The sequence below is a fragment of the Scyliorhinus torazame genome, chromosome 3 (genome assembly GCF_047496885.1).
Source record: "Scyliorhinus torazame isolate Kashiwa2021f chromosome 3, sScyTor2.1, whole genome shotgun sequence".
NCBI lineage: Eukaryota > Metazoa > Chordata > Chondrichthyes > Carcharhiniformes > Scyliorhinidae > Scyliorhinus > Scyliorhinus torazame.
In genome coordinates, this window is record NC_092709.1 from 145,530,637 (window position 1) to 145,544,057 (window position 13,421).

The 13,421-nt window shown below is 48.6% G+C and overlaps 1 protein-coding gene across 6 annotated transcripts in view; it reads left to right on the forward strand.

Annotated features, from left to right (window-relative positions):
• Positions 1-9,761: 9,761 nt before the first annotated feature.
• Positions 9,762-13,421, forward strand: part of hnrnpdl (heterogeneous nuclear ribonucleoprotein D-like) — a 33,646-nt gene continuing 29,986 nt past the window's right edge. For 2 of the 6 annotated variants that reach the window (XR_011940184.1, XM_072496363.1), the window contains exon 1: positions 9,762-10,065. Coding sequence is in view for 4 of the 6 variants with exons in the window: in XM_072496363.1 (XP_072352464.1) it covers positions 9,944-10,065 (122 nt within the window). In the remaining 2 variants the exon portion in view is untranslated. The remainder of the gene's footprint in view (positions 10,066-13,421) is intronic. The other 4 variants (XM_072496367.1, XM_072496364.1, XR_011940185.1 and 1 more) reach the window with 2 other exon arrangements.

Consider the following 13,421-nt stretch of genomic DNA (forward strand, 5'->3'; position numbering starts at 1 on the left):
AATAGAAAGCAAAGAGTGGGGATTAATGGGTGTTTCTCTGGTTGGCAATCAGTAGCTAGTGGTGTCCCTCAGGGATCAGTGTTGGGTCCACAATTGTTCACAATTTGCATAGATGATTTGGAGTTGGGGGCCAAGGGCAATGTGTCCAAGTTTGCAGATGACACTAAGATAAGTGGTAAAGCAAAAGTGCGGAGGATACTGGAAGTCTGCAGAAGGATTTGGGTAGGCTAAGTGAATGGGCTAGGGTCTGGCAGATGGAATACAATGTTGACAAATGTGAGGTTATCCATTTTGGTAGGAATAACAGCACAAGGGATTATTATTTAAATGATAAAATATTAAAACATGCTGCTGTGCAGAGAGAACTGGGTGTGCTAGTGCATGAGTCGCAAAAAGTTGGTTTACAGGTGCAACAGGTGATTAAGAAGGCAAATGGAATTTTGTCCTTCATTGCTAGAGGGACGGAGTTTCAGACTAGGGAGGTTATGTTGAAACTGTATAAGGTGTTAATGAGGCCACACCAGGAGTATTGTGTTCAGTTTTGGTCTCCTTACTTGAGAAAGGACGTACTGGCACTGGAGGGTGTGCAGAGGAGATTCACTAGGTTAATCCCAGAGCTGAAGGTGTTGGATTACGAAGAGAGGTTGAGTAGACTGGGACTGTACTCGTTGGAATTTAGAAGGATGAGGGGGGATCTTATAGAAACATATAAAATTATGAAGGGAATAGATAGGATAGATGTGGGCAGGTTGTTTCCACTGGCGGGTGAAAGCAGAACTAGGGGGCATAGCCTCAAAATAAGGGGAAGTAGATTTAGGACTGCGTTTAGGAGGAACGTCTTCACCCAATGGGTTGTGAATCTATGGAATTCCTTGCCCAGTGAAGCAGTAGAGGCTCCTTCATTAAATGTTTTTAAGATAAAGATAGATAGTTTTTTGAAGAATAAAGGGATTAAGGGTTATGGTGTTCGGGCCGGAAAGTGGAGCTGAGTCCACAAAAGATCAGCCAAGATCTCATTGAATGGTGGAGCAGGCTCGAGGGGCCAGATGGCCTACTCCTGCTTCTAGTTCTTATGTTCTTATATTTACTGCCTATCCCTAATTGTTCTTTAGAAAATGATAATAGGCCACTTTCTTGAATTGTTGCAGTCCATGTGGTGAATTTACAGTGTGCCATTAGGTAGAAGTCCCAGGTATTTGACTCAGCGATGATGAAGAAATTGTGATGTATTTCCAAATCAGGATAATGTGTTACTTTGAGGGGAACTTGAAGGTTGTGGTGTTCCCATTTGCCTGCTAGCCTTGTTCTTCTAGATGATAGAGGTTGTGGGTAGGGGAAGTGCTGTTGAAGAAACCATGGCAAGTTGCTGCAGAGCATTTTGCAGATGGTACATGCTGTAACCACCTAGTGTTAGTGGTGGAGGGAATGACGCTGGTGGTTTGGATGTCAAATGGACTGTTTTGTCCTTGATGGTGTCATGCTTATTGTGTTGCTGGAGCTTCATTCATTCAGGCAAGTGGAGAGTATTCCGTCACACTGACTTGTGGCTTATATCAGATGGAAAAGTTTTGCAGAATCAGGTGAGTTATTTGCCACAGACTACTCAGCCATTGACCTGCTTTAATTGCTGAATTATTTATATGGCTGCCCCAGTTAAGTTTCTGGACAATTGCGACTAATAGGTTGTTGATAGTGGGTGATTTCATGAAGGAAATGTTATTTAGTGTTAAGAGGAAATGGTTAGATACTCTCTTGTTGGAAATAGTCTGAATGTTGACGAACATTGTACAGTCATTAATGAACATTCCCATTTCTGACCTTAGGATGGAGGGAAGGTAATTAATGAAACAGCTGAAGATGTTTGAGACGATGAGAATGACCCTAAGAAACTCCTACAGTAATGTTCTGGAACTGAGATGTATGGCTGCAGCAACCACGACTATCTTCCTTTATGCTAGATATGATTCCAACCAGTGGAAAGATTCCCCCAGTTATCATTGATTTGAATTTTACTATGGTTCTTGTGTTCCACACTTGGTCAAATGTTGCCTTGATATCAAGGTTATGACACTCTCATCACATCAGGAGTTCAGCCATTTTGTTAATTTTTGTACCAAGGCTGCAAGAAAGGCTGGGATTTTCTGGTCCTCCCACAGCAGGTTTTGATACTTTGGATACAGCAAGCAATTGGCCACTAGTGGGATCTTTTGGTCCTGCCCATGTCCATTAGCATGGCTTGCCTGCCCCACTGCCGGGAACGCGATAGGTTGACTTCAGCGGGACCAGAAGATCCTGCCGGCGAGAGGGGCTGGAATGTCCTGCCCAAATCATGGAGCCTTTAATTTCCCACTACTGTTCATGCCTGGATGTGGCAGCTTTGACCTGATCGCATAATCAGTTCGCTGAAAAGACTTGCATTTCTACAGCACCTTTCACAACCTCAGAATGAAGTACATTTTGAAGTACTGTCACTGTTGTAATGTACCCATAGCATTCTGTATCTGTTTAGCATGCATGTAGTCCTGTATTGTGGTTTCACCAAGTTGGCACCTTAGATTCAGGAAGAGCTGATGGTGCTCACTTTTACACTCATCATTAAAGTAGGGTCAGCCATCTGGCTGTATGATGAACAACTTGTATTTATCTAGCACCTTTAAATGTAGTAAAATGTTCCAAGGCACTTCACAAGTGTTAAAAAGCAAAACTTGACACCAAGCCATGCAAGACAATGTTCAGTCAGAAAGACAAAAGCATAGTTCAGAGATAGTTTTTAAACAGCCCATAAGGGAGAAAGGAGAGGTAGGCCGAGAGATTAGAGTGAATTCCAAAGTTTGGGACTTAGGTGACTGAAAAAATGAATACCAATTGTGGAGCAATTAACATCAGGTATGCTCAAGAAACCAGAATTAGATGAGCACAGACATCTTGGAGGGTTGCGGGGATGAAAGTGATTAGAGATGGGGAGGGCTAAGAGGAGGGAATTGAAAACAAGGATTTTAGATTGTGATGTTACTTACCTGGGAGCATGTAGATCAATGACCACTGTTATAAAGTAATAGTAGAGTGAGAGGTGTGTCAAGCATCTTGGGCGTCATTCTCCGACCCCCCGCCGGGTTGGAGAATCGCCGGGGGCTCCCGTGAATCCCGCCCCCGCTGGTTGCCGAAGTCTCCAGTACCGGATATTCGGCAGGGGCGGGAATTGGGCCGTGCCGGTTGGCGGGCCCTCCCCGCTCGAATCTCCGGCCTGGATGGGCCGAAGTCCCGCCGATAAATTGCCTGTCCCACCGACGTAAATTAAAGCACCTATTTACCGGCGGGACAAGGCGGTGTGGGCGGGCTCCGGGGTCCTGGGCGGGGCGCGGGGCGGTCTGACCCCGGGGGGTGCCCCCACGGTGGCCTGGCCCGCGATCTGGGCCCACCGATCCGCGGGCCTGTGCCATGGGGGCACTCTTTCCCTTCCGCCTCCGCCACGGTCTCCACCATGGCGGAGGCGGAAGAGACTCCCTCCACTGCGCATGCGCGGGAAACTTTCAGCAGCTGCTGACGCTCCCGCGCATGCGCCGCCCCGGCATATCATTTCCGCGCCAGCTGGGCAACAAAGGCCGTTTCCGCCAGCTGGCGGGGCGGAAATTCTTCCGGCGTCGGCCTAGCCCCTCAATGTTGGGGCTCGGCCCCCAAAGATGCGGAGCATTCCGCACCTTTGGGGCAGCGCGATGCCAGTCTGATTGGCGCCGTTTTGGGCGCCAGTCGGCGGACATCGCGCCGTTTCGGGAGAATTTTGCCCGAGGTTACAGATTGTGGTGGAATACAATTCTGACGGTCCATTGTGCTTCAGATAACCAGTTTTTAAAATGGAATTTACAGTGCAGAAGGAGGCCATTTGGCCCATCGACTCTGCACTGGCCCTTGGAAGGAGCACCCTACTTAAGCCCACGTCTCCACCCTATCCCAGTAATCCCACCTAAGCTTTTGGACACTCAGGGACAATTTATCATGGCCAATCCACCTAACCTGCACATCTTTGGACTGTGGGAGGAAACCCACGCAGACACGGGGAGAAAGTACAAACTCCAGAGTCACCCAAGGCCCAAATTGAACCTGGGACCCAGGAGCTATGAGGCAGCAGTGCTAACCACTGTGCCACTGTGCCTGTATTCTGAATCTATTCCATTTAACATTACCTAATGATGTAGCACGATTGCAAAGGTTTGACAGTGGATAAGGTCAGCAGATTTCCTTCCCTAAAGGACATTAGTGAATCAATTGAGTTTTTAAAACCCAATAACTTCATGCTCACCATTATATTACCAGCCTTTTACTCCAGAGTTATTTAATTAATTGTATTCAAATTCACAAACATGAACTCACACCTCCAGATTATTAACCCAAGCATCAGGGCAGCATGGTGGTGCAGTGGTTCGCATTGCTGCCTCGCGGCGCTGAGGTCCCAGGTTCAATCCTGGCTCTGGGTCACTGTCCATGTGGAGTTTACACGTTCTCCCTGGGTTTCGCCCCCACAACCCAAAGATGTGCAGGGTAGGTGGATTGGCCACGCTAAATTGGCCTTAATTTGAAAAAATGAATTGGGTACTCTAAATTTTTTTTTAAAAAATTAATCCATGCACCTGGATTTCTAGTCCAGCAACATACCACCACAGTGCACCACCTTATTCAGATAATTGTTAAGGTTAAAGGTGACCGTTTGCCCATCTGGGTATTTACATGCAACAAAAACTCACAATTTTACATCAGCATGCCCTTTGCCCCCATCATTGCTGTATTCAGGCCAGTAAATTTTTAAAATTAAACATTTGCTATTGGCCCCTTTACACAGGGGCTGAAGAGTCAAACTCTATTGTGTCTGTGTGGTGCCCTCAATACTTACCCAATAGTTTCAAGCGTGGATATCACTTAGCTCATGTGAACAAAATGACTTCCTGATGAACCCACAAACTCTGATAGGATTAGTTCCAGTGGATGTTGGCAGGTCTGATTCCTAGTTACACTAGAAATATGTCCTGCAAGTTTTAAACGCCATTGTATTCATACAGGTTCAAAAGATGAAGACCAAAGGTGGCTATAATGCTGATAAGCTAGCTTTCATGTTGTTTCTCTAGTGACTGTAAATAAGCAATTTGTTGGCCAATCTTGGTAGTTGCCAAACGCATCACATCGATTGTGCTGGGAAGTCTGTTTCTTTTGGCTATGAATAGGTAGATGTTAACATGTCAAGTCATGTTTCTAATTGCAGACAACTAAGTCATGCAAAAGCTTTGAGATGGTTTAAATGCAGGAAAGTAGTGGTTAGACATTAGTTTAGACGTTGCATTGGCACCATGGTCACACCGTTGTCCTTGAGTCAAAAGTTGTGGGTTCAAGCCTCACTCCAGAGACTGCAGGTTGATAGTACTATACTGAGGGGATGCTGCACTGCCAGAGGTCACATTTTCTGATGGTGCCATCTACTCATGTCATCTAAAGGTCATACAGCAATATTCAAAGAACAGCAGGGCAATTCTCCCAGTATCCTGGCCAATCAACATCTCTAAACCAGATTACCTGAACAGTAAATTAATTACTTCATTGTTATTTGTGGTATGTTGCTGTGCAAAAAATGGCTGCTGCATTTCCCTACCTTGCAGCAGCAATTACGACAATCCAAAGTACTTTCGTGGCAGTGAAATTCTGAGGATATCTGGCGTATCACTACACAAATGCAAGTTCTTTATTTAACTTTGGTCGAGCAAAGCAACTTGTGTATGTGCAGATATCTTCATTATTTATTACTTCGATATGTAACACCGAATAAGCGAACTTGATCATTGAAATGGTTATACATGGTTTTTTTTTAAAACGCATTTTATTCAAACCTGTATCAAAGTAGGTTACAGCAAATAAACACCCCGGGAAACATTCTTCCCAACAATCAACTATACAGTTTGTACAGATTTTCCTCCTTTTTCACCGCTCCCCCCCATCACCCTGCGACGAACAGCTCCTCAAACACGGTCACAAACATCCCCCACCTTTTCTCGAACTCCCCTGCTGAGCCCCTTAACTCATACTTTATCTTCTCTAACCACAGGAAATCGTACAGGTCACCTAACCATGCTGCTACCCCCGGTGGCGATGCCGACCGCCACGCCAGCAAAATTTGTCGCCGTGCAATCAGAGGCGAAGGCCATGAACTCGGCCTTCCTTCTCTCCATGAGCTCCGGCTTCTCTGAAACCCCAAATATCGCCACCAAAGGGTCCGGGTCCACTCCCTCCTCTACTGTCCTGGCTAAGACCGCAAACACTCCCGTCCAGAATCTTCCCAATTTTTCACAACCCCAAAACATGTGCTCATGATTCGCTGGCCCCCGCCCACACCTCTCACACTCATCTGCTGCCCCCTGAAAGAACCCACTCATTCTCGCCCGAGTCATATGGACCCTGCGCATCACCTTAAACTGTATCAGGCTCATCCTTGCACAAGAGGTCCCGTTTACCCTTCGCAGTGCCTCAATCCATACTCCCCAACTGATCTCCACACCCAACTCTGCTTCCTATTTGTCCTTGATCTTCACCACCCGCTCGCCTCCCTGCTCCCCCAGCCACTTATATATATATCCCCAATTCTTTCCTCCCCTTCCATATCCGGTAGCAGCAGTCGCTCCAGTAGGGTGTATCCCGGCAATCTAGGGAACCCCTTCCAGACCTTTCGTGCAAAGTCCCGAACCTATAGATACCTGAACTTACTATCCCTCGGCAGCTCTACCCCCTCCCTTAGCTCCTCCAGACTGGCGAACCCTTCCCCCAAATACAAATCCCTCACCTTGACCAGCCTCACTTCCCTCCACCTCATGTATACACTATCCATCCTCCCCAGCTCAAACCCATGATTCTCGCACAGTGGCGTTAGCAGCAACATCCCTTCCACCCTAAAATGCCTCCTCAGCTGATTCCATATCTTCGCCGTGGACTGCAGCACTGGGCTCCCTGAATACCTACTCGGAGCCATTGGCAATGCTGCCATCACCATAGCCCTCAAACTAGACCCGTTACAAGATTCCTCCTCCATCCTAACCCACTCTACCCCTTCTCCTTCCCACCACCGCCGCACCATATCCACATTCGCCGCCCAATAATAATGAAGCAAGTTTGGCAACGCCATCCCCTCCTGCTGCCTTTGTAGCAGGGTCCTCCCGGACACTCTCGGCACCTTCCCAGTCTATACAAAGTCAGAGATGATTGTGCCCACTTTCCGAAAAAAAGGCCTTTGGTATAAAGATCGGGAGAGCTTGAAAGATAAACAAGAACCTCAGCAGAACATTCATTTTCACCACTTGGACCCTCCCTGCCAACGTTAAGTGCAGTGTATCCCACCTCTTAAGATCCTCCCTGGCCTCCTCCACCAGCTTAGTTAAGTTCCACTTATGGAGCCCGGTCCATTCCCTCGTTACCTGAATCCCCAAGTACCTAAACCTATCCCTCGCTACCGTAAATGGCATCCTCCCTAAATTAGCCCGCTGGTGGTTATACATGGTTAAGACGACTTACAACACCAGGTTAAAGTCCAACAGGTTTGTTTCAAATCACTAGCTTTAGGAGCACTGCTCCTTCTTCAGGTGAATGAAGAGGTAGGTTCCAGAAACATATATATATAGCCAAAGATGCAAGACGATACTTTGAATGCGAGCATTTGCAGGTAATTAAGTCTTTCCAGATCCAGAGAGAGGGGTAACCCCAGGTTAAAGAGGTGTGAATTGTCTCAAGCCAGAACAGTTGGTAGGATTTCTCAAGCCCAGGCCAGATGGTGGGGGGTGAATGTAATGCGACATGAATCCAAGGTCCCAATTGAGGTCGTACTCATGTGTGCGGAACTTGGCTATAAATTTCTGCTCGCTGATTCTGCGTTGTCGCGCGTCCTGAAGGCTGCCTTGGAGAACGCTTATCTGAAGATCAGAGGCCGAATGCCCTTGACTGCTGAAGTGTTCCCCAACTGGAAGGGAACATTCCCGCCTGACGACTGTCACGTGATACCCGTTCATCTGTTGTCGCAGTCAATGTACCATGCTTCGGGACATCCTTTCCTGCAATGTATAAGGTAGACAACATTGTCTGAGTCGCACGAGTATGTACTGCGCACCTGGTGGGTGGTGCTCTCACGTGTAATGATGGTACCCATGTTGATGATCTGGCACGCCTTGCAGATTACCATGGCAGGGTTGTGTGGTGTCGTGGTCGCTGTTCTGATGTGGTGTCATGGTCGCTGTTCTGAAGGTTGGGGAGTTTGCTGCAAACAATTGTTTGTTTGAGGTTGCGCGGTTGTTTGAAGGCAAGTAGTGAGGGTGACCTTGGCAAGATGTTCATCTTATCATAGATTATCATATCATAGAATTTACAGTGCAGAAGGAGGCCATTCGGCCCATCGAGTCTGCACCGGCTCTTGGAAAGAGCACCCTACCCAAGGTCCAAACCTCCACCCTATCCCCATAACCCAGTAACCCCACCCTACACTAAGGGCAATTTTGTACACTATGGGCAATTTAGCACGGCCAATCCACCTAACCCGCACATCTTTGGACTGTGGGAGGAAACCGGAGCACCCGGAGGAAACCCACGCACACACGGGGAGGATGTGCAGACTCCGCACAGACAGTGACCCAAGCCGGAATCGAACCTGGGACCCTGGAGCTGTGAAGCATTTGTGCTATCCACAATGCTACCGTGCTGCCCATGCTTCATCGATGACATGTTGAAGGCTGCGAAGATGTTGTAGTTTCCCCGTTTGTACGAGGGCATCTTTCATCTGTAAATGTCAGTTACGCTCCACCTCGTCCAAGCAGATCCTGTGTATACAGCTTTCTGTGTATTTCTGGAACCTACCTCTTCATTTACCTGAGGAAGGAGCAGTGCTCCAAAAGCTAGTGATTTGAAACAAACCTGTTGAACTTTAACCTGGTGTTGTAAGACTGTGCTCACCCCAGTCCAATGCTGGCGTCTCCACATCATAGTTATACATGGAATAAGGCAGTTTAATAATTCATATCACAAACTGTTGATCGCCCTGCAAAGTAATTGAACAGGCATGCATGGATAGTGATCAAGTTATGGGCAGCACGGTAGCACAGTGGTTAGCACAGTGGTTTCACACCGCCAGGGTCCCAGGTTCGATTCCCAGCTGGGTCACTGTGTGGAGTCTGGACGTTCTCCCTGTGTCTGCGTGGGTTTCCTCCAGTTTCCACCCACAAGTCCCGAAAGATGTGCCATTAGGCAATTTGGACATTCTGAATTCTCCCACTTGTGAACCCGAAAGGTGGCAGAATGTGGCAACTGGGGGCTTTTCACAGTAACTTCATTGCAATATTAATGTAAGCCTACTTGTGGCAATAAAGATTATTATTATTAGTTCAGATCACAAGGAGGGGAGCATTCCAACCCTGGGTTTTGCGTCTAGGCGGCGACCTGCTTCCCCTGAGTTCCATCGCTGGAATCTTTCATTGTTTGGAACCTTGGCCCTGGCTCGGAGTCTGCGCACTTGCTGCCGTGCCCTCTTCGAGCCGGCTTCCCCACTCGGACTGCCAGAGAGACAGTGAGCGCGCGAGTGAGCGGCGGGGCCGTGCAGCGCCGTCTCGCCCAGGACAGCGACACAAAGAGCCAGGCCGGGTGGCGCGCGGTCTCGTGCGATTGGGCGGCTAGCGATCACGTGCCGGCGAGCAGCAGCAGCAGCGGCGGGCGGCCGGCCGCTGCCCGGATTCCCCCCCTCCCCCTCCCCCTCCCTCCCTCACTCACTCTCCGTCCTGCGCCGACCGCCATTTTGTAGCCAAGCAGGAGCAGCAGTCGCGGCGGCGCCAGCTCGGCCGGTTCCCAAGCAAGCAGCCCTCCAACATCCGTATCTCAAAAGTGACCCACCCTTCCCCCTCCGACCGACCGCCCGCCCGCCGGAGGAGAGGAACCGATGGACCCTCAGTACAGTTACAACGCGCCTTCCGCCGGCCTGATGGAGCAGAGCATGGCGGCGACCGACGAGTTCCCCGAAGGAGCTAAAATAAACGCCAGCAAAAACGAGGAGGACGAAGGGTAAGTGAGCAGGAGGTGGCGCCCACCTTTCCCCTCGGCCGCGGAGACAAAGGACTGGCTGGGTGCGGGGCAGGAGGGCGGCTTCCTCCGGCCGGAGAAGCCCTGGGGGGGGGGCGCGTGCTCGGGATACCGGAGCCGGAGCGCGTGCTGACGGCCAAGCCCCGCCCACCCCCGGTTCTGTCTGCTTTCTCTGGCTTTGTGTGTAAATGTGAATAGCACTGGGATTGCCCAGCCGCCCCCGCCTTTAAACACCGTCTCATTCCGCCACTTCCCTTTCCCTCTGCTTTTGTTTGGCTCAGTAACGTGGCGCCGTGACTCGGCTCCGAGCTGCTTGTGACCCACTTTCAGTCTCTTTTCTCCCGCTCTCTCCCTCCCCACCCGTGGCTGTTGCCTCTTTTGCCGTCAGCCCCCCCCCCCCCCCCCCTCCATTCTGGTGCTACATAAAGAATATCAATCAGCCAATATGGCATCGACGCTTCATTCTGAGATCGGGCGCGTCTATTTAATTTTTTTAAAATAAAAGCCAGAAAATGCTACCGATACTCAGCGGGTCAGACAACATCTGGGGCAGGGAGAAACCCAGTTAACGTTTCCGACCTGTGGCCTTTCGTCAGAACTAGGAAAAGTTACAAATGTAATAGGTTTTAGGGAAGGAGGAGAAGAACAAAAGGGAAGGTGGAGCGCAGGGGGGATTGAACAAGAAAAGGTTTAATTGATGCAAGGTGAAAGGAAATGCTGATGGAACAAGTGAAGAAGCAAAATGTATGTCTACAGGAGGTGTGAATATAGGATAGCTGATGTCCAAATGCAAATTAAAGAAATCAACAGGGACAACAAAATGGGGCGGCACAGTGGTTAGTACTGCTGCCTCACAGTGCCAAGGACCCGGGTTCAATTCCAGCCTCTGGTGACTGCATGTGTGGAGTTTGCATTTTCCCCCATGTCTGCGAGGGTTTCCTCCAGGTGCTCCTGGTTCCTCCCACAGTCCAAAGATGTGCGGGTTAGGTGCATTGGCCATGATAAATTGCCCCTTAGTGCCTAAAATGTTAAGTGGGGTTACGGGGATAGGGTGGAGGCTTGGGTTTAAGAAGGGCGTTCTTTCCAAGGGCTGGTGCAGACTCGATGGGCCAAATGGCCCCCATCTGCAATAGATTCTATGAGAGAAGAAATATAGTATATGATACATCGTAGTCATGATCTAAAATTGTTGAAATCAACGGTGTGCCCTGTCGAGCTGAGGCATTGTTTCTCAAGTTTACATTGAGCGTCATCTGCATGTTGGAGCATGGCAAGGGTCAGAGTGGGAGCACCGCAGAGAATTAAAATGACAGGGCGGGGGTATGTTTGGAGGTGCTGGCAATGCCAGCTGAATATAGAGGCAGGTGGGGTGAGCGATGAGGACCAGTGGAACCCTATTGTCTTTTTATAGGTCGCACCACTGTAATTTGATGTTACTTTTTTTTTGTTGATTTTATGACCTGCACGCTTATCTACGCGTGCAGGAGTAGGCCAGCGTCCGCCACTGACATTGGTGTGATGCTGGGTGTGAAAAAACCAAGCAAAAAGAACAGAAAGTAACTGATGGATAAAGCAAAGTGGGGAGTGCCCCAAAACGGCGAGTGGAGCACAGCTCAAAAAGAATGAGAAAAGGAACAAAAACTTATCTAAACCCGTCAAATTAAAGTGTGAAAATTGGGGTCGGTAAGGCAATCCAACCCCTGCGGTGCCCACCGAGCACGGAAGGCCTCGAGTGTGGAACCCTATTGTGGATCTGGGAGGGAGAGGCAGCGGTGAGAAGTTTGGGGTTGTGCTTGTGGACTGAACTGAGGTGTTCCACAGGGCATTGGTCTCCCCAGTTGTACAGGAGATCATATTGAGAGCAGCAAACTTGGTGTACTAACTTAAAAGTACAAGTAAATTGTTGTCTCCTGAAAGGAGCCTTGGACCGTGAGAAGGGAAGAGGTCATTTCCTGCACTTAAATGGAAAGGTACCAAAAGAAAAATTGAGGGGGTGTTTGAATGGACAAGGGTGTTGTGGAGAGAATGGTCCCTTGGGAATACTGTAAAGGGCGGGGGTTTGTTTGGAAGTGGTGGCAATGGCATCCGAATATAGAGGCTGGTGGGGTGAGCGATGAGGACCAGTGGAATCCTATTGTGGATCTGGGAGGGAGAGGAAGCGGTGAGAACAAGTGTGTGTAAAAGAATGGACATGGTCAAGTAAAGTCACCATAGTCCCAGATAACCATAGGCTGCTTTCCTCTTTGAGGGGGGAGAGCTGACTGGTGGTGATTTAATCTGAGGATCGCCACACCTCAGACGAGAGGCACGGTTGAGAAGGTGGGGCCTTCATGAATAACTTCTACTGTTACAGGATTTAAAACCACCCTGTTGGCCTTGTTCTGCATCACAAACCAGCTGTCCAACCAACTGAGCTAAACTGGACATGGTAGGGCCCTGGCAAACACGGTTGAGGGAAATTTTCAGTTGAGGGAGTAAACATATCAGAAGCACCCATATGGAAGGTTGCATTACCTGAACAGATGTGATGGAGGTGGAGAAACAGGGTGAATGGAATAGCGTCCTTGCTGGAAATTGGATTTGAGGAAATGTTATAAAGGTTGCTGTGTGGATCCTTGAATATCGGTCGCTAGCTTATCCACTGAAATGGAGGGAAGCATAAGAGTTGGAGATGAGCATGTGCGGATGATAGAAGGAAGCAAATTCAATGACATTTTCCAGGTCACAGCAAGACAAGGAGGCGGCAGCAATACAGTAGCAGAAAAAAAGCAAGGGAGTAGGACCGAAACAAAGAATGTCCTGTACATCCCACAAGAAGGCAGGCAGAGCTAAGGCCCATGATTCTATTTGGCAGAAGGGAGCAGGGTTAAAGGAGAACTTGTTCAATGTGAGAGCACGTTCAACCAGGTAGAGGAACATGGCAATGGAATGCAACTGGTTGAGCCTCCATTCAAAGAAAAAGCAGTGATATCTCAGACTTTCTTGATGGGGGATGGAGGTGAAGAGAGATTGAATGTCCATGATACAGAGGCAATTAGGAAGAAACATGCAAATTAAAAAAATATATATATCTTTTTATTCAAACAAAATTTTCAATATTACAAAAATAACCCCAACACAACCCATCCAAATCCAGTTTTATACCAAGACAGCTTCCCCCCGTCCCAACATCCCAAGGTGTTCTTTCTTCCCCTCCCCCCAAAGTAGACCCTAATAGACTGACCAACCCCTGCCCCTAAACAGCTGACGGTAACCAGCTCCCTTAAAAAAGACAGTGAACAGCTGACACCTTGAGTAAAACCTGTCCACTGACCCCTTCAACACATACTTGGTCTTCT